The sequence below is a fragment of the Emys orbicularis genome, chromosome 6 (assembly GCF_028017835.1).
Source record: "Emys orbicularis isolate rEmyOrb1 chromosome 6, rEmyOrb1.hap1, whole genome shotgun sequence".
NCBI lineage: Eukaryota > Metazoa > Chordata > Testudines > Emydidae > Emys > Emys orbicularis.
In genome coordinates this window covers 95,558,318-95,583,360 of record NC_088688.1, presented here as the reverse complement: position 1 = coordinate 95,583,360, position 25,043 = coordinate 95,558,318, and the positions used below count along the sequence as shown (strand labels likewise).

Below are 25,043 nucleotides of genomic sequence, written 5' to 3'. Positions count from 1 at the left end.
ATTGGGCAACAAAATGGCAGATGAAATTCAATTTTGATAAATGCAAAGTAACACACATTGGAAAACATAATCCCAACTATACATATAAAAGGATGGGGTCTAAATTAGCTGTTACCACTCAAGAAAGAGATCTTGAAGTCATTGTGAATAGTTCTCTTGAAACATCCACTCACTGTGCAGTGGCAGTCAAAAAAGCAAACAGAAGGTTGGGATTTATTAAGATAGATAATAAGATAGAAAATATCATATTGCCTCTATATAAATCCATGGTATGCCCACATCTTGAATACTCTGTGCAGATGTGACCCAGGATGGCTGTTCTTATGTTCTTAATCTTGGCCTTCATTCTTAGAATCAGAACTTTGGTTTAATGAGTGTTTGCGTCTGTAGATCGGTCATGACTCCGCACGGGCACAGAAGTCTACTTGCATGATTGGGGCATAAGACTGAAACAGATAGTTCTACTACACTGAATTCAACTTTACCTTCAAGAACTTTTATAAGCATCCACAGTGATTCCCTGGGCAATTTGTAGAGCACCATGTATAGGCTCTAGAGCAGTACTTTCAACCCATGGGCCACTTGTGGTCCAATCAGCACACAGCTGTGGCCCATGTGACATCCTAAGGACCATACAGGTAGAATTATAGAATATCAGGGTTGGAAGGGACCTCAGGAGGTCTTCTAGTCCAACCCTCTGCTCAAAGCAGGATCAATCCCCAACTAAATCATCCCAGCCAGGGCTTTGTCAAGCCTGACCTTAAAAACCTTTAAGAAAGGAGATTCCACCGCTTTACCACCCTCCCAGTGAAAAAGTTTTTCCTAATATCCAACTTAAACCTCCCCCACTGCAACTTGAGACCATTACTCCTTGTTTTGTCATCTGGTACCGCTGAGTATATATATTGTGTGGATGTGGCCCACATAACCCAGAGAGAGCTGCATACGCGGCCCATAATGGTAAATAGATTGAGAACCACTGCTCTAGAGGGAGTGACAGCCAGACTTCCATAATTATTGCAATGCAATAGCTTTAAAGGGGAGTAAAAGAAAAAAAGCAGGGAGATCTTGTGAGCTCAGGGGCATGCCCTGGAGAGAAAAGAATTAATTTTCATACTAGGTATGATTCTTAAGGATGATCATTTTAAGTGATTGTAAAGTCCTTTGAAGATGAAAAATGCTGCATCACTGCTGTGACAGTGTTGGATGCAATCCAGACCAGTGAGGCATTGTGTTACCACTTGCCCTGCAAGCCTGGGTGCTTAGCAATGCTTTGCTGCTGTAGCTCACAGCCAGTCAACAAGCATACAAGTCACACAGTATCGGTGTGCTAGACAGCCCTGGTTCAGCAGTTCTGACCCCAGCTGCCTGTTTACACCCCGACTGTGGCTTCTACTAGCCTTGGTTATAAACAGCAAGGTGACCCCCAACATACTCCCAGTCTTGAATTTCCCCAAAACTGTGTGCTCTGTAATGTCCTGCCCCGTCCTGGGCAGTTCGGAGAAGTGATACGGTCTGTTTGTTCCTCTAAAGACACAAAAGCACATCACAGCTTATTGACTTAACTGGGGTAAATACACCCTTTCATTTAAGTACAGCACTGAGTTGGCTTATAGTAAAAATAAAACACATTTATTACCAATAGGACATAGGTTAAGTGATCTCAAGAAGGGGAATAAAGTTAGAAATGGTTACAAGCAAATAAAAGTGAAAACATGCATATAAAACTTAATTTAGCAAGGTACAGGCATTGTTTAAAATTGTTTCTCACTTACCTTCAGTTTTCAGAGACTTTGACCTGTCCTTTGTTGAAGGACCCATCTTTCTCAGCTTACAAGAGCTGTTCCCTTGTGTTTGTCTAGTGATGGGTGCCAAAGATGGCTTCTGTCTTTGCTTGTATTTTGCAAAGTTCATTGACTTTGTTTCAAGAGGCAGGATGACCTCATGCTGGTCTTCCCATCCCCTTGTATTTAAATAGGGCTTCCATTGTTTTGATTGCACCATGCTTAATTTCCACAGCAGACCTATCAATAGCTAGCTTCCCTCCTCTCCTGTTTATTGCTAATTTGTAAATTGAGGTAAACACACATTCCTTTGTGTAGGACAGACCTGTTGAACAATTACCTAGACATACCCGCTTTACACACACTTTAATCATAATTCCAGCATATATTCATAACTCTTAATACCTACCACATACATACATCATGAAAGAAAATTATTAGTGAGTTATTAGTTTTCCAATGATACCTAACAAGGCATATTTTGCACAAAGAGTATTACAACAGTGTGCAGGGTGTGAATACAGGATTGCCTAGTGTCACAACTGTCTAGTATAGCTAGGAGAAAAACAGGCTCTTATCGAGGGTAACCCTTCAAGGCCACACAACTCCCATTGATTTCAAAATCCTATAAACAGTTATTTTTGAGTAGTGCTTGACTTCAGTGAGATTTGGGAATGCTCTGGATCAGATCCTTGATATTTATTATAAATGTATCAAGATTTATCTATACCATTTATCATCTTAGTATCTGACACTACAAAGACAACCAGGCACAGTGCTTACTAAAGTGGATCATCCCACTAATTTCAATAGGTTACTCACAGCAGTAAGTGCTAGGCCCAGTAGTAAGGGTTTGCAGATTGGGCCTTGAATATCATATCCAGTCTGATTATTACAGAATAGCACTTCCAGTCAGTGTGTCTGTGACAGAGTTTTATTTATTTATTTAATAATTATGTGATTCCATTCTGCCAAACAAATAAATATAATTAAATAAGGCTCACTAGTATTATGCAGCTGTTCTGATGCATCTAGTTTTAGTTTTTCCACTATTAATCTGATAAACCATTTCACTCAGTCTCAGATGCTTACTTTTATCTTCATTGGCACAACTAATGTTTTTCAGGCTAATTAATTCACTTTCCATACTTGGATTTATATATGCCGTCCAAAAAAAAAGGGGGGCGGGGGGGAAAGAAGGGAGAAGTGGGACACCTTTGTTCTGTCTGCAGAAAGTGTGGTTAATTATTAAAACAAAACCCAACTTTTTAAATTTACTTTCTACTATTCTGAAAAGCAGAGGTGTCTATTTTTTCAAGATGTTTTAATACTTTTGAGACAGCAGAGGCCTCAAAGTCCATTTGTTATATTGAGCAAAATATACAGTAATCCAAATGGTCTCAGAGACAATCCTCTCCCTAGTGAATTAGCAGATTTTGAATACATTCTTCCCACCCCTTCCCAAAAGACCCTTGCTGTGCAAGGCCCTGCATCTAGTAATAGACTGCACCACTTCTGTTACATTCAGGGCCTTCTTCAGCCTGTAGTTGGTCTGCAGGATTCAACTTTATGATTACAGCCCTATTCAGTTCATAAGACTCGTAATTGACTACAATGGGAATTTCACCTGAGAAAGGAGTGCTTAACTTGTCCCTTAACCCTGCTGTTTTTAGCAAATGGAGCAAACAACATCCAATTATATCTGTAATATGTGGGCTAAATTTGGAACACTGGTGTCCAAGTTTGACTTGCAAAATATTTATGTGCAAACAGGTAATCTTGTGCACAAAACATACAAGTGTATTATCTGTCACAACATGCAGTGGTGTCGTAGGTCCATATGTAAGACCTGGTGAGGAAGTCGGAAGGCTCCAGTTTCCAGCCATTTTATACTCTTCTTTAATTCTTTCTGCTACCACTGCTCCTGAACGAAGCCCTGAGCCAAGTGTGCTTCTCTACCCAAACAGGATAATATTGATTATCTCTTGGAGGAAATGATCAGCAAGGACATCCCTTGAAATGGCTTAGCCTTAAACCCTGAGCCATTAATCATTTTATGGAAGTCTGCGAAGCCACTAGATCTGCCTACAATGGTGCAACTAAAAGCCTGGAAAAATGCATACATTTATGTATGATTTTAATGCAAAATTTAAAGGGCCAAACTGGGCATCCCATTAACCAAATCCATCAATTACCCCCAGATAAATTTATAACTCTTCCTGCCATTCTGTCATTTCTCCCCTTTCCCCTCCCTCCTCTCCGAGTCAGTGTTTCCTTTCTCATCAATTCTTTCCTTCCCCGGTGTGTTAGGGCTTCTGTACGCTACCGGCCAGATTGACGGGCAGCGATCAATCCAGCAGGGGTTGATCAATCGACCGCAGATCGCTCTAGCGTCGACTCTGGTACTCCACCTCAATGAGAAGCGCAAGGGGAATCGACGGGAGAGCGTCTCCTGTTGACACACCGCGGTAAGTAGATCTAAGTACGTCGACTTCAGCTACGTTATTCACGTAGTTGAAGTTGCGTAACTTAGATCGATTCCCCCCCCCCCCCCGTAATGTAGACTAGCCCTTAGTTTCCCAAATTCCCCCTAAGTCTCTCTTTCCTCTCCCTCAGCCCTTCATTTCTCCCTCTATCCCCTCCCCCATCCATCCATGCTTCCAGTTCTCCTCCTGCCTTCCCAATAACCTCTCACACAGACTGGGCTGTGCTCCCTGCTCAGAAGTTGTGGTATAAGTGATAAAGTGACTCTCTCACCCTACTGCCCTCTCTCCTTCCCCTCCTGGCTTAGTTATCAGTGTTCCCTGCCCTGGACTCCTCCCTGATCCCCTCTGTGAGAGATCTCATGGTGGGGGGTGCAAGCTGAGTACAAGGATTAGCTGCCTGTTGGCCAAACATAGCAGCTGGCCAAAAAATGTGGATGCAGCAGAGACAACCAGGGAATCAAAAGGACGATTGCAAAGTTTGAGCGCCTAGCTAAAAATTGGCAGTTGAACCAGTCTGTGTTTCACCTAGGTAGGTTTTACAAGGAAACCTGGGACATCCTTGCTTAAGGGGACCCCATGGCTTCTGCTCATGAAGCTGGGGGCTGAGGCAGAATGCAGACTTGGTTGGCTGCCTATTCGAAGCAGCCATAATCCGATGGAGTGCTCTCTGAGCACAGTTGCCTCCTTATAAAAACTGTGTTAAATTGTTAAATGTTCCCCTCCTCCCCTTTTTAAATAATGGATGTTTATCAGGCATGTGAAACTACCTCTAAAGGGTAATTTCTGAGTAACTCAGAAATAAATTAAAATTTGCGGTTTAGAATTAAAGCACCATCTTCAAACTGAACTATAGTGCAATTATACATTCCATGTTAATAGTAAGAGAATTTTTTCACTTCAAGGTCCCAGAAACAAAGACAAAGACAAGGTTTTCATCTCGAGGCCAAAAGACCAAAAACATCAAGACACTTGATCACGGCCTTGGATAGACCAAGAGACTACCTACTACTACTTAACCTACCTGCATACTGCCAAGGATATTTCAGTTTGTGGTAAGGATCATCTGGCTGGAGTAGTGTCCTGCAGACAATATGAGAACTCTCTTCTTGATTATGCTAAAGGAAAATTGACACTTTTTCCCCCCCACCTCACAAAAATATGAAGGCATAGTTAAGATGATGCCCTCAATCATTCTATTGTTGCAGGACGTACAAAAAAGTCTAGTTATACATTCAGGGCAACTATCTGAGCCATAACAATAGCAATTCTTATCTGAAGAAAGGAATACCTGTTTCCATGTATTCTTCCTATTTCTGCTTCAGACTCCTCTTAATGCATTCTCTTAATTATTCCCACAAAGTTAGCACATAGTCTTCACCTATTCAGGCCAAAATGTGTTGATTATTAGAAGTTTCAGGTAAACAATTTAAAAAATAAATGAAAATCCGTTACAAGCCTTTGTACAGATCAGGTGGAATCAGTAAATATTTAATAATTTTTACTAATCTAGCAATCCAATAGCCTAACTGGAGAGGGAGGTGGAAAAAAAGTGTCAAATGGAATGTGGGTTAGAAAAAATTTCTAACCCTTTTTTTGAAGGCATTGCAGGATTTTTCAAGGTCATCATTTGACACTTCTCTCCCCCTTAATTTCGCTAACCTTCTTAGAGTCTAAAGCAGCTGCTGAGATAAGCAGGACCCTGAAAACAATAATAGAGATAAGTGGTGCATAGTTTGCAACAGCTAGGATTTTCCAGTTTAAATGTTGGCTAGAGTAAAAGAAAAGCAAATTAAATAGCAATTATGTATTTAACAAGAGATAATCCAATATACTGAGGCTCACAATATCTATCATAATTCTTACAAAAGCTCTCCATCTATACAGTAGTTGAGCCCCATTGTGCCAACAAACAGTTGAGCTCTTACATTAATATTCTCTCATTGAACCCTACACCTGGAACTAAATAGCTTTTAACTGAAAAGAGAGTCAAATTCTGACCTCAGTTACACCCACTCCACCTCCGTTGAAACTAGTGGACCAAATTCAATGCTGCTTAACCTGCTGAATAACTCTGCTCCTGAACTGAAACTGTTATTAAAAAAATTAAGTCTCTATCCCTCATTGTTACAGAAAAAAAATGTTCAGAACATGAACCAAGCAGAAACTGATAGATCAAAGTAGAAACTGAATCTGCAGAGTATCTGAAACAATGCTCCGAGAGGTCTGAACTGCTCTATTTGTCTCAATGGATTGTTAATACTAAAGTCTGACGACGATTTAAAGGCAATAGTAAATGTTTTACTGCTGATCATTTTAGCCAAAACATTAAGCTCATCTGATTACCCACTGTTTCTGGATGTAATGGCAGATCTTGAGGTGGGGTGTGCAGTGGGGCAACCAATTGCTGGGGTGGAGAATAACTAATTCAAATCCCATTATCATCCATACCTCAAGTTTTCTGCCATCTCTGTCCCTTCCATAAGAACAGCCACATTGAGTCAGACCCATGGTGCATCTAGCCCAGTATCCTGTCTTCTGACAGTGGCCAATGCCAGGTGCTTCAGAGGAAATCAACAGAACAGGCAACTGAGTGATCCATCCCTGTCATCTACTCCCAGTTTCTGGCAAACAGAGGCTAGGGACAACATCCCTGGCCATCCTGGCTAATAGCCACTGATGAACCCATCCTCCATGAACTTATCTAGTTCTTTTTTGAATTCTGTTATAGTTTTGGCCTTTGCAACATTCCCTGGCAAATAGTTCCACAGGTTGACTGCGCATTGTGTGAAGTAGTACTTCCTTTTGTTTGTTTTAAATCTGCTGCCTATTAATTTCATTGGGTGACCCCTAATTCTCGTGTTATGAGGAGTAAATAACACTTCCTTATTTACTTTTTCCATACCAGTCATGAATGTATAGACCTCTATCAATTCCCCCCCACCCCCAGTCATCTCTTTTCCAAGCTGAAAAGAAAGGAGGGAGGGAAAGCGGAAATGTATTTCCTGCTTGGTACCTAACCCTCAAATGTCTCCTGGGTACCAAAACACCAAATTACCTCATCTTTCTGGGCACCAAAAGACTTAATGGACCCTTCCTCAGCTATGAAGGCCTTCTGTGCTCCTCAGTCAACTTCTACAACTCAGTTACTGGTCATCCATACAAGATTCACAGCACATTGAATCTGAGGCAATCAAAACTAAATTGAATCCAATATTAAAGTAAATAAATGGTAGGGTCATACAAGGCCTGGAGCTACACACTGAATGATTAGGATAAAAATAAATATTGAATGACTACTCATTCAGTGAGCACTATACACCATGTGCACTGACTAAGGCAGGAGTCCTGTGGAAAAAATAGTATGTAATCATGTAATTAAAGATGGTCTCATAATGCATACATACAAGGGGAAGGTGAATTAAGGTTGCACAGGCAACCACAAATGACACATCCTAACTTGTGAGTGCTTGACTTTGCAGCCTTAACATTCTTTAAATTTTTTTTTTTTTTTTGGTAAATTATATATAAATAATACAAAGAATACTGTACTAACTGGGCTGGACTGGTAATGTGTGGGGAGGCACTTGGTGCCACATATTTTTGGGGTCTCCCAGACTGTATAAAACAAAGGGCCAAGACCTTTTGACTTCAGACTCAGAATGACTACACTAATATTTATGGGATTCCTCTGCCTATAAAAAGAGGACTAAACTACATTAGAACACATAAGAGACTATAACAAATGAACGGATAGTTATGCAAGGTGCTCAGATACAATGAATGTTATAAAAGCCTAGACCAGTTCAAATCTTTAAATGGAAGAATTAATTATGCAGAAGAGTTTACTAACTCACCCTTGGCGATTTTTTTTTTCCTTCAAGTTTTGAGCTACACAGTAAACCCTCCCTCCCCGATCCCACCTAAGATTGTTTTGATCTATTCCCTTAGTAAAGCAGTGAAATTCTACTGTGTGAAATGTCATGCCTAACAAAACACTATGGAACTTATATTTTGGTGTGTTTTAAATTAGACCATTTTCTATGGGTAAGTGAAAATTTTATAAAACAAGAAACTTCTCTATTATCCCTCTAAGCATTTTTTTTCTCAGTGGAGCGGAGAGAGAAATAAAATGCCCTAAGGTTCAAGTGCTACATGTTTAAAGTCTCACTGTAGCACTATCTTTTTTCCAGATTCAGCATGTTGAAGATTAGGAGCTTCAGAACACTAAGCAAAACCAATAGGGGCTAAATCTGCTTCCGATGACATCAACAGCAAACCTTCCCTGATTTCAATAGTGCAAGACTAGGGCCAAAACAAACAAGCACCTTAAATGCAATAGTTAATAAAAATGTACAAGGCGTTACCAAAATATTTACTTCTTGAAATAAAAAAGATAGGTGTGAGATGTCTGTCTAGAATATATCCATTTATTATTTTGTGGTCCATATCAATTTAAAGACATAATTAATTGAATTTCTACATCATTTTCTCAATTTCAACCCTTCCTGGCCTCATACCAGCTAGTCTGGTACACACCTTTCCCCTATACAGTCAATATTTATGAAAAGCAGTATACCGATCTATTAGCTTAGAAAAATAAGATGTCGGGGAAATTATAGCCATGAAACGGATACAAAAGTTAGGCAACAAAGTAAAACACCCTTTAGTAAATTATGGCTTTGCACAAGTATCAGATATCAATATGAACAATTTAAGACACTTCTTGTTAAAGGCACTTATAGTTCTTTTTTGAATTTAGTTCTCTTGCATTAAAAAGCGTTATGTCTTTGATCACATTTTCATAACAGCGGAACAGTCTAAAAAAGCAGTTTTAAGTAAGAGAAAAAAGTTTAAAGTTTTTTAACAAACGTTAAACTATGAAAATACCAAGAATTAATACAAGCTTTCAAATGGGTACTGGTCCTTATAAAACAGGCAACAACATTCAGGCAAAAGTGATTTCTTTTCTTAGATACTCAAAACAAATAGTCTCAAAAAGTAAGTCCTCCAGTTCCAGTGTGTGGATATGTCCAAGTTCCGTAGACCACCCTATGACCTCCAACAAAAATATAACTTTATAACTAACCAGAACTCCATTTTGGCTGTTGAAGGAAAAGAGTCTCAAAAGAGCATTACAGATGCATATGCTAGTGAGTCTATAATTCTGTGTCCCTATATCTGGATGGCTGTCCGTAATATCCGCGCTTGGAGTTGTCTGATAGCTGCCGACGGTAGTCTTCCTCTTCTGCGTCACTGCCATAACTTCCTCGATTTTCTAGGTAAGGCCTGGCAGGGGGTTTCTGAGGCTCTGGAGGTCTGGAACTAGCACAGCAAAAAACAAGAGTAAAGATGTCAGCAATTTCTGGTCTGAAAAGTGGAAGAACACAAACCTGTAAACAACTGCAAACTGTTCACTAAGATATGAGGACATGCCAATTATATGCTAGCAAGGCTAACCATGACCCTGTCCTTCAGCACTCTGCACACCACTACTCCCTTCTCCCCTCCGCCACCGCTCTCTCTGTTACTCCACTCCGTTACTTTCCATACTGACTACTTGGTGTCCTTCCTCTCTTGCCTTCATGCTGGTTCATATCTTCGAACAGCCTTCTACTCCTTGCCTGAAGGCTTCCTATATTGATCTCCCCACCGAAGAGGTATCTACTCCTCCACAGACCTCATGAACATTTCTAAGAGTTAGATGGTAAGCCCTTTTATACAGGGAACTAGTGTTAAGTGGTTTGAAAAAAGTTGTATAGGTTATAAAGCTAATTATTTATGTAGAATATAAACAGCGCTGCACAGCACATGTAATAATTCTCTACATAGGAAAGGAGGGGGATTTCACTGATTTTCAGCAGCTATCATTCTAGACTCCATACTGAGCACTGGCAAGAGGAAGCATTTTCCCCCCCACATTCTTTTAAGATCCTGAATGACTTAGAATAAAGCAACGATGCTGTTTAATAGTGTTGATTTAGCCAATTTAATTACACTTCCTACGAACACTCATTCTAAATTGTCAGTTGCTTGTTTCTTTTATCTTCATATTTGGTTAAACTAAATATTTTACTCCTCCCTACAGATGCCATAAGCTTACAATTCCTATAGCTTTGCAATAATAAATTCATCAGGGAAATGCTGCAGTGACTGTTTTGGGGCCTTCCCAATTTGATTATACTTTAATCCACCAAAGGAGCGGACTGTAAAAAAAAAGAAAAAAAGAAAAGAAAAACCTCACAACTTATTAGGCCTTCCCTGTCCCCAAAAGAGTTACAAATGAGAAGGGTGAGAGAACTAGAACATTTCCAAATGAAAATCAAAACAGATCCTTCAAATTGTTTGTTGCAAGGTTTTGCTTAGGCCACTGTCCAAGTCATACTAGTGAATAAGCATAGTAGAGTGGGTAAGGCACCAAGACTGGATATCTGGGAACTAATCCATAACTCACCAGACTCAATGGAAACACTCTCATTAACATCAGTGAACTTTGGATCAGGCCCATGGTTCTTCTCCTGACTCTGTAGTGACTCACTGTCTCCCGTTGGGCAAGTAACTTAACACCATTTTCCTCACCCATAAAATGCATATAATAATGGACTGTGTAAAATCAGACTTTACCACCCTTACTGATGTTGAGCACTACCTTATACCCCAAGTAGTCCCACTGTAAGCTGTGAAACTTGTCAAATCACTTTCAAATATTGATTAGTATTAGGGTTACCATATGTCCGGGTTTCCCCGGACATGTCCGGCTTTTGGGTCTTTAAATAGCCGTCCGGGGGGAATTTGTAAAAAGCTAAAAATGTCCGGGATTTCCCCCCGGACGGCTATTTAAAGACCCAAAAGCGAGGACAGGGCAGCCGCGCTGGGGGAACCGCGGCAAGCCGGTGCCGCCGGCGCCACTCACCTTTCCTCCCTGGGCCCTGGGGCAGCGCGCAGCTGAGAGCTCCTGGCACGGCGGTGCCAGCCCACGGGGCCCCCCGCCTGGCCGGCAGGAGCCTGCAGAGCGCAGCCCTCCCCCTGCCCCGGCACACAGAGAGGCAGGGAGGTCTCACTCCCCTGCGTGCTGCAGCGGGGCGGGGCTTGTAGACTCGGGCAGAGAGACCCCCCCCCGCCCCTGCCCCCCTCCCCTCGACCCGACCCAACCGTAGGAAGGAGCCAGAAGGACTGGGCAGGGACCTGCCTGCTGGATGCTTCCTGGGAGCCGCTCCAGGTAAGCACTGCTGGGCTCACCTGGCCCCCTGGGGGGGCTCCCCCAGCCCCACTGCCCTCAGCCCCCACCCTGACCCTGTTCCCTCAGCCTCCCCCGCAGGCCCCCTTGTGCCCCCCACCCTCAATCCACTGCCCTCAGCCCCCCTGACCCTGTTCCCTCTGCCTCCCCCACAGTCCCTCCCCTCCCCCCCATCATCTCACCCGACCCACTGCCCCCAGCCCCCACCCTGACCCTGTTCCCCTGTACCTCCCACCCCGAACCCACTGCCCTCAGTCCCTGCCCCCGTTCCAACAGCCTCCCCCACAGTCCCCCTGCTCCCTCCAACCCACTGCCCTCAGCCTTGCCCTACCCCAAATCTCTTCTTCAGCCTCCCCCGTCATCCCACCCCCATCGCTCCCCCTGCTGTCCCACCCCCTCAACTTCCCACCATTCCAGTACTGCTCCCCTCTGTCTCATCCCCTCCAGACCCTGTCCCTCTCCCCAACCCTCCCCAGCCCAGCCCCATTGTCTCCCCCGCCCCACCCCACTCTACACAGCTCTCTCTACCCTGTCCCATTCATGCTCCCCTCAGCCCCTACCCTACTCCCCCCCATCCCAGTCCTGTCCCATCCCCCTCAGCCCCCCCCAGTCCCAGTCGTGTCCCCCTCAGTTCCTCCACCCTGCTTCCCCCGGTCCATCCCCACACACCCACCGACTCCCTCGACCTCCCTCCCCCCAATCCCACTGCCTGGACCCACCCCCGTCCCACTCAGGACATGCATGAAAAAGAAGCAATGGGCTTAAATTGTAGCAAGGGAGAGTTAGGTTAGACATTAGGAAAAACTTCCTAACTGTAAAGGTAGTTAAGCACTGGACAAATTACCTAGAGAGGTTATGGAATAGCAGTCATTGGAGTTTTTTAAGAGGTTAGACAAACACCTGTCAAGGATGGTCTAGTTGTTATTACTCAGTCCTGCCTCAGTGCAGGGGTTTGACTAGATGACCTGTTGATGTCCCTTCCAGTCCTACATTTCTGTGATTCACACTGAATTGCCTTGTGCCACTGTCTAGTAGTAGTGGCACACAGTTCTCTGACATGCAGGTTTATAAAATTGTAGTTAATATACAGTTTAGAGTATAGCAATTTTAAAGCTCTGCATGTTCAGACCAACTGAGCTGAAAATTGTGATCTTGTATTCAAAACTATTAAGATGTGGGCTGAAATAAAATCAGCATGAATTGCTCAACAATATCAATGGAATCAGCATTGCGCTGCTATATATTTAAAACATTACAGTGAAAGCTTGCAAGTATTACATAGCACGCCGCCTTGCCCAAGTGGTAACTAAGCATAACATCTTCCTGTTTCAACATTCTTAACTTGTATCCCTCCTAGAAGTTGTTCTTTTTCAAACACTGAATGCTGCTAAGTTATGAGTTTTAACAGGTTTTTTTTCTTTTAAACCACAGCACTGAATGTTATTCTAAAATTGTTTTCCAAATATTCTTAAACTCCCAGTTTATCCCCCGCTGATGTTCATTGTGAAAAGTATTGCAGGTCTAATAATAATATTTGGCACTTTTGTAATTCACTGTCCAACATGTGTTTTGTGCCCTCCTGTGGTGGATTTTTAGAGGATAACTGTATAGCTACCAGCTAAGGGAGTTATAGCTTGAACTCAAGTAGTAGAAGCTCATGCTTTTAAGTCTGGATGGCTCGGGTTCAATCTTTGGTGACTCGTTATGATGGAGGTTGCTACACTTATAATCCCTTTAATCAGAGGTTCTGAATATGCTTTGTTGTAGGCAGAACTAGCCTATAGTTAAGCAACCGAAAATTTAGAATGGGAAGTGTTGAAATGTTGGGAAGCCTTATAATTTTGCCAATCTGGAACGAACATCCCATCTGAGGGATGGGGGCGGGGAGAGAGGAGAGTGAGACAGGACCAGGAAACTGGGACAAGGAATCCAGAGCGGTAGTGGGGGGCAGTTGAAATCAGATGAGGAGCTGGGGCGGGTTAGACAGCAATAGGATAGACATAGACTGGAGGGGACGGGGAAGAAGGGTCTTTGACTACTAGAGACCACTCCGTTCTCTGAACATTTGATTCGTGGGAAGCAGGGGAGGGGGAAGAGTAGGGGGCGGAGCGTTCAGGGGAGGGGGCGGAGTCGGGGCAGGGACTTTGGGGAAGGGGCGGAGTTGGGGCGGGGAAGGGGCGGAGTTGGGACAGGGCCGGGGGCGGAGTTGGGGCGGAGCCGGGGCCCCTTGGAGTGTCCTCTTTTTCCAGGACTGCAATATGGTAACCCTATTAGTATAACACAACAACAATCCAATCTCGGACACATAAGGGAAAGCCTTGAAGGGTTGAAGTACAAGTGATCTTGTGTGTACATCTAATTATGAGACACAAAATGAACTGGCACCACGAATCTCTTAGTAATATACAATATCTGTGAAATTCTCTCTGAGTAATTCAAGTGCAGTAGTATGGACCAGTCTGAAAAAGAGAGATAAAGGAAAGATTCTGAAAGGAAGGCCTTGCAGAAGCGACTACTGTCAAGGCAGGTCAGCCCTACAGCTTCTCATCTTTGACACCGTGTAAATTTCAGGAATCATTGGTAGTGTCAGGGCACTACTTGCATGAGTAAGAGCTGCATAATTAAATTGCTCTTGCTGGTGTAGTAAATATAAACCAGAGGAGTATTTTCAAGTGGATCTGTCTTACCTCATGGGTTGGGGCCAGTTCTGGTCTGGCTTCTGTGTTTTGATTGGGACAGCATAGATATCTGGGTGTTTCTGGGCTATTTCCAGCTTTAAAAAGAGCAGAAGAAAAAAAAATATGCCTTTCAGTTTATACAGTCAGGAGATCTGAGACTGAGCAATGTAGCTCAGTTTCTCTGTAAAGGAATTAAAATACAAATGGATGATTGGTCTTATTTCCTGCTCCCACATTGAGATAGTTTTTAATTTAAAGTAAAACACTGTACTGCCAAAATAACAGAAATAAAAAAAGAACAAAGCCATTAACCTACAGTAGCTACTATAGGAAACCTCTTCATAGAACATATTTTATATCCCTTATCCTCCCTACCTACTCCTCCCCAAAATCTCTCTCTCTCTCTCTGTCACACACACATACACACACACACACCTCTCTCTCTCTCTCATATATTATATATATATATATTTTTTTTAAATATAGGAATAATGTGATGTCGAGGGCAATTTTGATTCCTAATGTGTATGCTCACTGCTGGTTGGTATAATGGTAGGTTGGAAGGAGAGGGAGAAATGTGCTACTGTTTTTGTTTTTAATGATATTTTAAATTCAATATTGAGGGTGCTTATAGCACAGAATGTGTGTTTGTATATTATATATACAGGACAGACTGAAAAAGTAGGTTACTACCTACCCTGGCATTCTGTGCCTCTTGTAGCTCCTGTATTCTTTGCAACCTTGCCTTGTGATCCATCTTCTCAAATATTTTAACTTTCCCCAGTACAGATTTTGGAGCACTCTCTCGTCCATCTACATCTTCCTCTGCCTTTTCCTCCTCCTCTGCGGCTGAAACTGCTGGCTGAGATGTCTTCAGTATAGGACGCCCAAAGGCAGGTTTCACAGAAACAGGAGGTGCTGCTGCCTTGGATAATACAGCTGAAGTCTCATTGCTGACAGTGCTAGAGCTATTTGGTTTGGAGTCATAGTTCTTGGGAAAGTCATATACATCCTCTTTGTTTTGTAGTTTACCCTATAGGTATTAAGAACACACTGAAGTTTACACATAGCAGCAACTTCAGCATCTTTAGATAAATATTTTCATTTGAAATTGGTTATATTGCTTGTGCATTTTTGTATTGCCCATCTTTGTTCATAAGGGATCAGAGCACTGAGTATTTAAGTATATAGGAGCTTGGTCACTGACTTGAATAGGGACAAAGTCTTACATTGTATGCAGTGTTATAATGAGCAGTAAAATCTGACCAGTCTATTTAATTCTTAAAAGATTTCTGGAAGGAAAAGAGAAAGAACAGGAAGAACCAGAGCAAGAGGTTTTTCTGGATTATATGGAGAATATTCTTCCGAGCTGAAACTATTACACAGGACACACGCCTATTCTCCCTGCAATCATCATTTCACTTACATGTACTGCTACCCAGCCCAAATTCTATTGCCAAGGCATATTTGAAAGGATGGTTGTTTAACTGTCTAGTAAGTGTATTTTGCGCAACGCAGACCAATGTTGGTGTCCACCTCCATGAAGAAAGTCAGAGGGTTGAACAAAGGATTTCATTAATAGCTGCAACACCTTTCTTGAAGTGACCCTGGAGCACAGTTCGGCACTACTACTTAAAAGGTAAAAATAAAAAAGCCAAGAGGATTTCCTGCCATTCCACTGCCATTCTGAACCAGCTCCCAGCAGAGAGCTTATTAAAATCAAGAAGGAGTGTGTCTGAACTTCTCCTCAGCTGAGACATTCAGGAAGATCTTTGTTTTGGGCTTGGTAAGGGAGCAAGAGTGCTGGAATTCCCCTGGGGAAGAGATCAGGAGAGAAATGGGTAGTTTTCCAGCTAGTCACCAAACCCTCTAATGAAACACCTGGTACCACTTCTAAATCTCAAGAATTCCCTTCCCAACCAGCTGCCAAGCTCTTTCGACAGCTCACAATCCTCTTCTTTGTCAATTCCCCTTCCTTCCTCTTCCCAAATTGCATTTTAGCTTCCAACAGCAGGTTACCCTAATAGAAGAAGCATAGCCCACGATGTACAGCACCAGGTGGGTTCTTTAGAAAGATGAACTCTATCTTCAAATTGATTTCCACAAATTACCTTAGGTGGCTCGGGCTTGAATGCTGGAGGTGGGCTGGGATCTCTAAGTATCTCTCTGCTACCAGCCCTTCTCATTTGAACTTTTGGTTCTGGGCTGGGTTTTCTTATACTCTACAAAAATATAAGAAGTTAATCACAAGAATATTCAAGTAATTCTTGACTTGTTTTAATCCTAGCCTTGTGGGCCAATTACCAGTAGTCACATGACTGGCAATGACATGACTACTATCACTGTAAAAGTGAACATCTGCACTCCAGGTGACACTATCAATGAAACTAGAGAGTTAGGGAAGCAGCTTAACTTTTATGCTAGAATTAATATGTCTTTATAATTTTGTACCGGAGCTAGCATAATGCTGCAGCTGTAATCATATACTTTTCTCAGGCACCAATTACAAGGGACATTTTCTATTACCATTTTACGACACACATGACTTTCAGGAAGTCACTGTCTTGCCAACAGTCCCAATATCTTACCTCCTCATGCTGCACAGGCTCAGAAGATCGGCTAATAGAGGAAATACTTGGTTCATCTGATGGCTCATCAAGCTCATTGTCCGTGTATGCACCTCCTTCTCCATCTGTGTCTTCCAAGTCACTGATCAAGCGGCTGTCACAGCTCAGGTAGTCAGCACCCATAGCTGTTAGGTATGACATGCGATCTTCCATGTCGTCATCCATTCCTTCCATCTATAAAAGTGGAAGGATTAGATTTGACTTCATCCCCCATTTTAGTTTGCAGTAACATTTATGGTACACAACACCTAAGAAACAGAAGCACATGAAACTGCAAGAATTCTGGGTCTCCCAGGAACATGAAAATAGCTCCAATAAAAAATTAATATGTATGCCCTAGCAACAGCTATACGCCTTGGTTTTAATAACAGGAGCAACATGATAAAGGTATAAAAAAAAAAAGAAACTTTTATCCTGTACTATTTTTTCTCTCTTAGTTACCCACTGCAAAGATTTCAGATTAGTATAACTTTTCAATATATACATGTGTTCAGTATTTAGGGTGATGAGTTTGCCATCTGACCACTTTGAAGGGGAATTATTCCCAGAACAGAAAAACAATTTAGCATGTACAGTATGAGCTGTTTGACCACATACCTTTCCTTCCGATACCCATACTGCTTCAACTTGCTGTTGCTGAATTATATCTTTGAGGCTGCCGTACCAGCTATCATTGGCTGAATTCAAATTGATGGTAGCTGTAGACATTTAAAAAAATATATGCATTAGTGTTTTCATATATTTTTTCTATTCATTCTAAAATCTCAGTGCACCTACTTTATCCAATCTTTTCCATGTGACAAGGTTTTGGATAATGCAAGAAAATCATATGGTCATTTTTACTAGACCACTTTCTAAAGGACAATGTTTGCACTTTTGTTGGCTTGGGGGGGGCGGGGGGGGCTGAATAAATGCCAGCCCTTTCATTATTCACTTTTTTTCAGAAATAGTTTTATTACAGTAGTAAAGTTCAATATGAACATTTCTTTATAATGAAATACATCAAGATAGTGAACTCCTAATTGCCTAGGAAGGGTTTTCACATGACCACAGGTTACTGTACAAGATGATCTCTTACTCTGAACAGTATTAATTTAGTTTCTCAAACACACACATTCTTTCTCCTACATCCACCACTCTTTTGGAAGAGGAATTAGAGACAGATTCTTGCTTACCTGTAAAAAGATAGGAGCAAGTCTTCTTCAGCTTATTTGCTTGATCGTAAAGCTTCCGGGAACTCTTGTTAGATGTGGGACTTAGCCTTTGTCTCATAGTTTTCACACCCTGTTTACTGTCTGGGTTGAAGAAGACTACAATTGGGAACCACTGGGTATAGTTCAACAGATCCACCGCTTTAGGAGTCACATCCAACAAAGCATGTTTATTCTGTTAACAAGAAGAGGATATGAAGATAATGGAAAACCTCCTGCTGGGGAGATGGTGCAGATGGTCTGACATTATTAGAATTACTAAAGCTGTAGAGCACAACCGGAATGTTGTCTGGTTGTTATTTGAATGCACAACCGGAATGTTGTCTGGTAAAAAGCCTTTATTAGCAGCAAGGCCCAAGTCAGTGCTGTAGTTGGAAAACAAAAGAGCTGAGAAAACAAAAAGGCCAGTTATGGCCCTCCCAACCAGGGCCATACCTGGCCCAAATCTCCCCAAAATCCCACCACATGCTGGGACTACAACGGGCACCTTCCCCTCTCCTTTCACCTACATTTTTTGGACATTCAAATAAAACAGTATATGAACATGGTATTTAATATTGGGCAATTAAATGTAGCAGAGAAAGGTATAACACGATCCAATGGCTGAAAGTTAAAGCTAAATACATTCAGACTGGATATAAGATATACCTTTTTAACAATGAGAGTAATTAACCACTGGAACAATTTACCAAGGGTCATGGTGGATTCTCCATCACTGACCATTTTTAAATCAAGATTAGAAACATCCAAAAGATCTGATATTTTGTGGAAGTTCTATGGCCTGCATAAGACAGGAAGTCAGTCTAGATAATCACAGTGGTCCCTTCAGTCCTTGGAATCTATGACTCAGATACAAATATACTAACTCTGACATTGTGTGCACCTTTCGTACTCGGTTTCCCATTTCTTTATTCCCTTCACACTTGTTTTCATTATCTTCCTTTTATTTGCATAGAGATTGTGACGTTGTGCAGTCTACATGGTTTTATAAAAATATAATGTAACTGGAATATGCTTCATGCAAAAGGTCTCTTGTAAGGTATCCTTACAAAGCTTATAATCTACTGAGTGTGATCATCCTATTTGTATAAATGTACCACTCTTGTACCTAAAACTAGAAATATGAAATATAACTCTGAGGGCCTATTGTAATTATGCAACGTGTGGGCCATTAATGGTGGTTTGGAATCTTAATGGTTCCCATCAACCAGGACAATTGACTGGGGCTCTGTTTGTAAGCAAGCCTTCCTGTGAGTCAGGCTGGGAGGAATGAAGGCTTGGGGTCTTACAGTGACATGTGATCATGTCACATGAACTGGAATCCATCTTTAACCTGGTGCTTTTCTAGTGGGGGGGGGGGGGGGGGAGGAGGGTGGAAACCCAGAGAGAGACAAAGGATTCCCGCCTTATGCAAAAGATATATAAAGGGGTGGAACAGAACAAAGAGGGAGAGGAGCCATCATGAAGAATCCCCTAGCTACCACCTGAGCTAGAACAAGAGCTGCACCAGGGAAAGAATTGTGCCCAGGCCTGGAAGGTGTCCAGTCTGAGGAAAAAACTTACTGAAGCATCTCTGAGGGTGAGATTATCTGTATTCAGTTTGATTAGACATAGATTTGCGCATTTTATTTTATTTTGCTCGGTGACTTACTCTGTTCTGTCTGTTACTACTTGGAACCACTTAAATCCTATTTTCTGTATTTAATAAAATCACTTTTTACTTATTAATTAACTCAGAGTACGTATTAATACCTGGGGGAGCAAACAACTGTGCATATCTATCAGTGTTATAGCGGGCAAACAATTTATGAGTTTACCCTGTATAAGCTTTATACAGGGTAAAACTGATTGATTTGGGTTTAGACCCCATTGGGAGTTGGGCATCGGAGTGAACACTTCTGTTAACTGCTTTCAGGCAAACCTGCAGCTTTGGGGCAAGTAATTCAGACCCTGGGTCTGTGTTGGAGCAGATGGGAGTGTCTGGCTCAACAAGACAGGGTGCTGGAGTCCTGAGCTGGCAGGGAAAGCAGGGATAGAAGTAGTCTTGGCACATCGGGTGGCCGCTCCCAAGGGGGTTTCTGTGATCCAACCTGTCACAAAGATTTTCTTTTCTTTCCCCACCCTCCCCATCTCTTTAGTGTGCCCCTGCCCACTCATCATCTTCCCTCACCAGAATTATTTTCCCAGTCTTTGGGCTGCTATTCATGTTGAGTGAGTAGCCAGGACACAGCTCACATTTTCTGCTGATTAGAGCCTCATACCTATACTGCCAAAACTTAAAGCAAATATCCTCCGTAGACCACATCCCATGGAAACTACACTCTGGGAAAGGCTTCTGGGGTGAAATCCTGGCCCCACTTAAGTCAATGGGAGTTTTGCCATAGACTTCAATGGGGTCACGTTTTCACCTCAGCACATATTTCTTTTGCCTACAGGGGTTCTCTCTCCCTCAGGCATCCTGGTTGCCATCCCTGGACTCTTGAGCTCCAGTGGTAATCTTTAAAAAGTCAGCATTTGCTGACATTTCACACAGTTACCATAGCTATTTCCTATTTCAAATACATAGGTAGTAACTGTTGTCAAATATTGACCTTGTAATGGCCATGACTGCAGTTGGAGCTTAGGATGAAGGTAAAGGTGGCCCTGGCAGTTATAGGGTATGTCTCCACCACAAACCAAGATATAAGTGTATTGCATACCCACCTTTAGCTTTAATCCACTTGGCATGGCTAACAACACATGGCAGTACTGACTTTGCGACACATTGCGAACAACACATTGCGAACACATGGCAGTACTGACTTTATCCGGGACTATCAACTCATGTACATAACCAGAGTCCTCAGCAGGTTTGTACTGGGGCCGTCACATCTTCACTACTCTTGTTACCCATTCTAGCTAGGTTAAAGCTAGCGTGAAAATGCCTACCTGTTCTACAATTACACTTCACTTGCAGTGTAGATGTACCTATAGATACAGTAGAGCCAGGAGGACATTCTGGAACATTCCAGCTCTGTTCAAGCACTGGATCCTGGTGTGGTTTAAACTTAGGCAAGTCCACAAATAGCTTTTTTAAAAATCTGAATATTTTAATTGGATTAATATGGGGCCAAATTCATGGCTAACATAAGTGGGCTCATTTCTAATGTTGTCTCTGAAGTACACATTCACAGGAAATTAATGAAATGAGAAAAAACAAAAATCAAGTAAGACTGGTGATCCAGTTTCCCCACAGTTCCAGCTTAATTTCAAATGCACATTAACACATTTATTTTCTTGCATATTAATATGTTAGAATTCTTTCTCCAAGTTTTTAGGAACAAAATAAACAAACAAACAATCTGCTTTTGATAGCAAACGTTTTTCAAACAGAAATACTTTACCTGCTCAATAATTTGCCTCACAGTGTTCAAACGCACCACACCAGTTGATTTCTCTGAACCTGCATCTTTGGGTTCTGTCTCTGCAATGATAACAGATTTTTTTTTTTCAGTTGTGAAATGAGTGTTCAAATTACCCTTCCCCCAAAATTCAATGCTGAAGAGCCAAACTGCTGAAGAAAAAGTAATGAATGACTTACTGGCAGTTTGATACAGATCAGGGAAGTCATTTGACAGCTTTTCCATCGCTAGATCTGCAATGGGGCCAAATATCACCACAGGTCTCTTAAAACCAGCTGAAGAAAAAAATATTTAGACAGAAGGTCTTTACATATAAAATCACCATGGCAATACGTATTGAAACAAACATGCAGAAAAGGCTCAATTTAATCTTTAAGACTAATATCTTGGAAGTATCTAAGCTCCATATTATATATTACACACACACACACACCCTTACCTTTTGGTTCCCAGTGATTCATGCAGGACCCTTCCTAATGCGAAGGGACTTCATGTATGACTTACCAATGGGGAAAAGTGAGTCATTCACCCCCCCCCCACACACACACACAATTATAAAAAGTTAGAAGGGAGAAGAATGAAAAAAAGAAAAGCGTAGATAGTCCTTCACATTATTCAGAATCAAGAACAGCTGAGATGATTCTGCCATTTGAGCACGTATAGTACAATTTCACTAGTCTGCCCTGCAGACTGCCCTCGAAGCCACACTAAATGCCGTGAGACTACTCTTATGATTAAAGTTACAAACATGCTTAAGCATTTGCAGGATCAGAGCACTTTACAGTGGCAAAGAGATGAGAGAGTGTTATTATTCTGAGGCCAACGCAAGTAACATAATGGTCCTTGTAAGCCAGTGGGAGAAGGCCATATTGTGCTCGGTGACCCCTGAAAGTGTTTTTACTACTTTTTGTTCCTGTTAGCACAGTAGAACCAACACAGCACAGGAGAATGGAAACTATCCTGACTCATGCAACATCAGGGGAATTATTACGGGGACAAAAATTCTTCCCTCTGTTACATCTAGGCAACTCTATTAATAAAGGCAATGGGATTACACCAGTGTAACTGAGGGTTGGATTTGCCCTAAAGAATCATTATTACAGGTGTCTATGAATAAGCCAGAAAGAACACAGCTAAACTTTCATATCCCAGGTTATGTTTGCAAAGCTGGCCAAAACATACCAAAACCAGAACACATCTGTTTACTTGTGAAGTGAGCAAATTTGATGTAGAAGTAAAGAAGAGACAAACATGGACTTCCAAGAAGCAGTGTTTGCAGTGACACTTTTTAGAGCAGAGAACAGCTGCACTCAGAAGTTAGAATCTTGACCAGGAGAATAGCATGTTACCACTTTCTGTTATACTTTACATTTAGCCTACAGCCCAAGATGGGTGGTGACACTTATTAAGTTGCCACATAAATGACAGTAAAACTTGGGCAATAACAGCAAGCTGTGAATAGGTGCTCAGTTCTGTAAAGTTTCACTCACCCTCTCGCAGCAGAACTCGCTCGTAGGCTGGGAACTTTGTGCTAACAGATGCAATCGCTGTCAGATCTTCACGACTCTTTCTCAGATTCTTTTTCATTCCAGATCGTTGGCCACGCGTTCTCCAGAAATCTGCCCTGTCACTCGAGCCATCTCTTTGGGCATTCTGAACACTGGCCATCTGGTCAGCTCTGAAAGGAACAGCATGGAATCCATTTGAAAAATGCAATCAAAGGGAAAACATGCCACACTAAAGGAAGAAGCTCAGCAGAATCCAGGATATGAATTTGTAAATACAGTGGACAACTCGGCAGGTAGGCAATCTGCGGAGGGGCATCCAGGGACTCTTGCCATGAAGCAGGCAAAATTAATATCAGAGAGATGCTCTGACTTGCCTCAGCAGCAAGGTTTATTGTGCATGAATCAATCCTCTAGCTGCTAAGGCAAATGACAAACGTAATGTATGCCAAGTAGCTGCTCAAGGAAAAGGTGGTGTATGTGGAGATGGAAAGAGAGGAAGCAACCCATCATGAAATGATGGGCAAATTGCCTAACGACCACCTCCTGTTCTCCATCATCTCTTCCTCAGATATCTTAAATTGAATCCAAAAGGTAAAGCCCCCTTGGTCAGATCAGTATAACAAGGAATAGACTAAGGTGCACCACATAGGAAAGGAAAACCAAGCAGGATAGCATGGAAGTACACTGTAAAGTCACTTTAAAAGTAACTTTAGGAACTTTTGCATAGGAGAATTGAAGATTTTTTCTTAAAATAAAACTGCGACTATATTGAAAGTTATATCACTTAGATACGACTTTGCTGCACTCTGAAATTCTTCATTAAAAGCACATCAGATAACCAATCACTTTTTAAAATATGTCTGAATTAACTGGGTTTGTAAAAGCAAATTTAGCAAAAAAATTCCCACAACAGTACAGTCACCCTTAGTACTTCAAAGAATACAATTAAAATTGTCAAGTCACGAAAACACACTTTCCCTAAGAACATGCAGCATACAGAAAAGTATTAGAGGCTTTTTCCACAACACTTATCGCTGTAATACCGGAGTGCCTCACATATGCTATTTAATTTATCTTACCCTCTCCTCTCTCATTTGAGGTAGGAAAGTATTATTCCCATTTTTCAGATGGAGAACTAAGGCATGGAAAAAGTACACACCTAGTGCAAGATCTCATAGGAAGTCTACAGCAGAGCTGGGATTAGAACCCAGATCTCACAAGTCTGAGTGCAGTATCTTCGCTACAAGGCCATCTTTGCTCAGCTGTTACCGACTAATTCCATAGTTTTAAAAGTTGATTTTACACACACTATTGTTATGAATGTGATCGCTTGAACAGGGACACCATCCATCCCTCTTTTCCCCTCCTTCCTCTCCCAAATGGGTTATACAAATGGTGAATAGGGTGAGAATAAAAAGTAGGTGTGTATGTGGGGGGGAAATCTCTTATTTTAAACATTGGGTGGGCAGGTGGGAAATCAATGTACCTGCTTTTATTTGGAATGATGCCCTTTTCCAGTTCATTTCCAATTCTCACAGCCAGCCAGTTACCCAGTTTGCCATCGTACAGTGTATCAACTACTCGGAAGATCTCCCCTCTGGTGAATGCTAAACTCTGTGGAGATTCCTTCTCGCATTCAAAGTGACTCCTTATGAAAAATGAATCCCCTCTGCCACAGGCCATTATGTCTCTATACACTGAAAGACAAGACATGACATCATTTAGTTTAACTTTGCTAAATAGATGTCCTATACCTTGCTGTGACAGTCTTCTATGGGTGGTGTTTTACTCACCTGCACTTCAAGCCTACAACCTTAAATACTGTAAGTTAGTGAAGGAGAGATTAAGCTGTTATTCTAGTCTAAAAACTTTGAAATTTCTCCTCTTCATCCCCAGGGTGGGAAAGAAAAGGTGAACTGGCATGTTCCCTATGCCTGCCCACCCTTTTATTCCCTAAAATCTCCCCCACCTCCCGCCCTTCATTCCATCTGATTCGTTCTGGAAGTTGTCAACATCATTGCTTTAGTCAGCCAATGGAAGTAGGGTGACCAGATGAGGGGAAGAAAATATTGGGACACATGGGGGGGGAGGGGGGGGAGGCAAGTCCTGCCGGC

The 25,043-nt window shown here is 41.9% G+C and overlaps 1 protein-coding gene across 5 annotated transcripts in view; it reads right to left on the bottom strand.

Moving 5' to 3' along the window:
* Positions 1 to 9,426: 9,426 nt before the first annotated feature.
* Positions 9,427 to 25,043, bottom strand: part of TJP2 (tight junction protein 2) — a 39,173-nt gene continuing 23,556 nt past the window's right edge. For 2 of the 5 annotated variants that reach the window (XM_065406039.1, XM_065406040.1), the window contains exons 13-23: positions 24,416 to 24,626; positions 22,912 to 23,099; positions 21,601 to 21,696; positions 21,404 to 21,483; positions 17,985 to 18,195; positions 17,407 to 17,507; positions 16,771 to 16,983; positions 16,294 to 16,404; positions 14,880 to 15,215; positions 14,192 to 14,277; positions 9,427 to 9,592 (exon numbers count right to left, since the gene is read on the bottom strand). In XM_065406039.1, the coding sequence (XP_065262111.1) occupies positions 9,427 to 9,592; positions 14,192 to 14,277; positions 14,880 to 15,215; positions 16,294 to 16,404; positions 16,771 to 16,983; positions 17,407 to 17,507; positions 17,985 to 18,195; positions 21,404 to 21,483; positions 21,601 to 21,696; positions 22,912 to 23,099; positions 24,416 to 24,626 (1,799 nt within the window). The remainder of the gene's footprint in view (positions 9,593 to 14,191; positions 14,278 to 14,879; positions 15,216 to 16,293; positions 16,405 to 16,770; positions 16,984 to 17,406; positions 17,508 to 17,984; positions 18,196 to 21,403; positions 21,484 to 21,600; positions 21,697 to 22,911; positions 23,100 to 24,415; positions 24,627 to 25,043) is intronic. The other 3 variants (XM_065406041.1, XM_065406042.1, XM_065406044.1) reach the window with 3 other exon arrangements.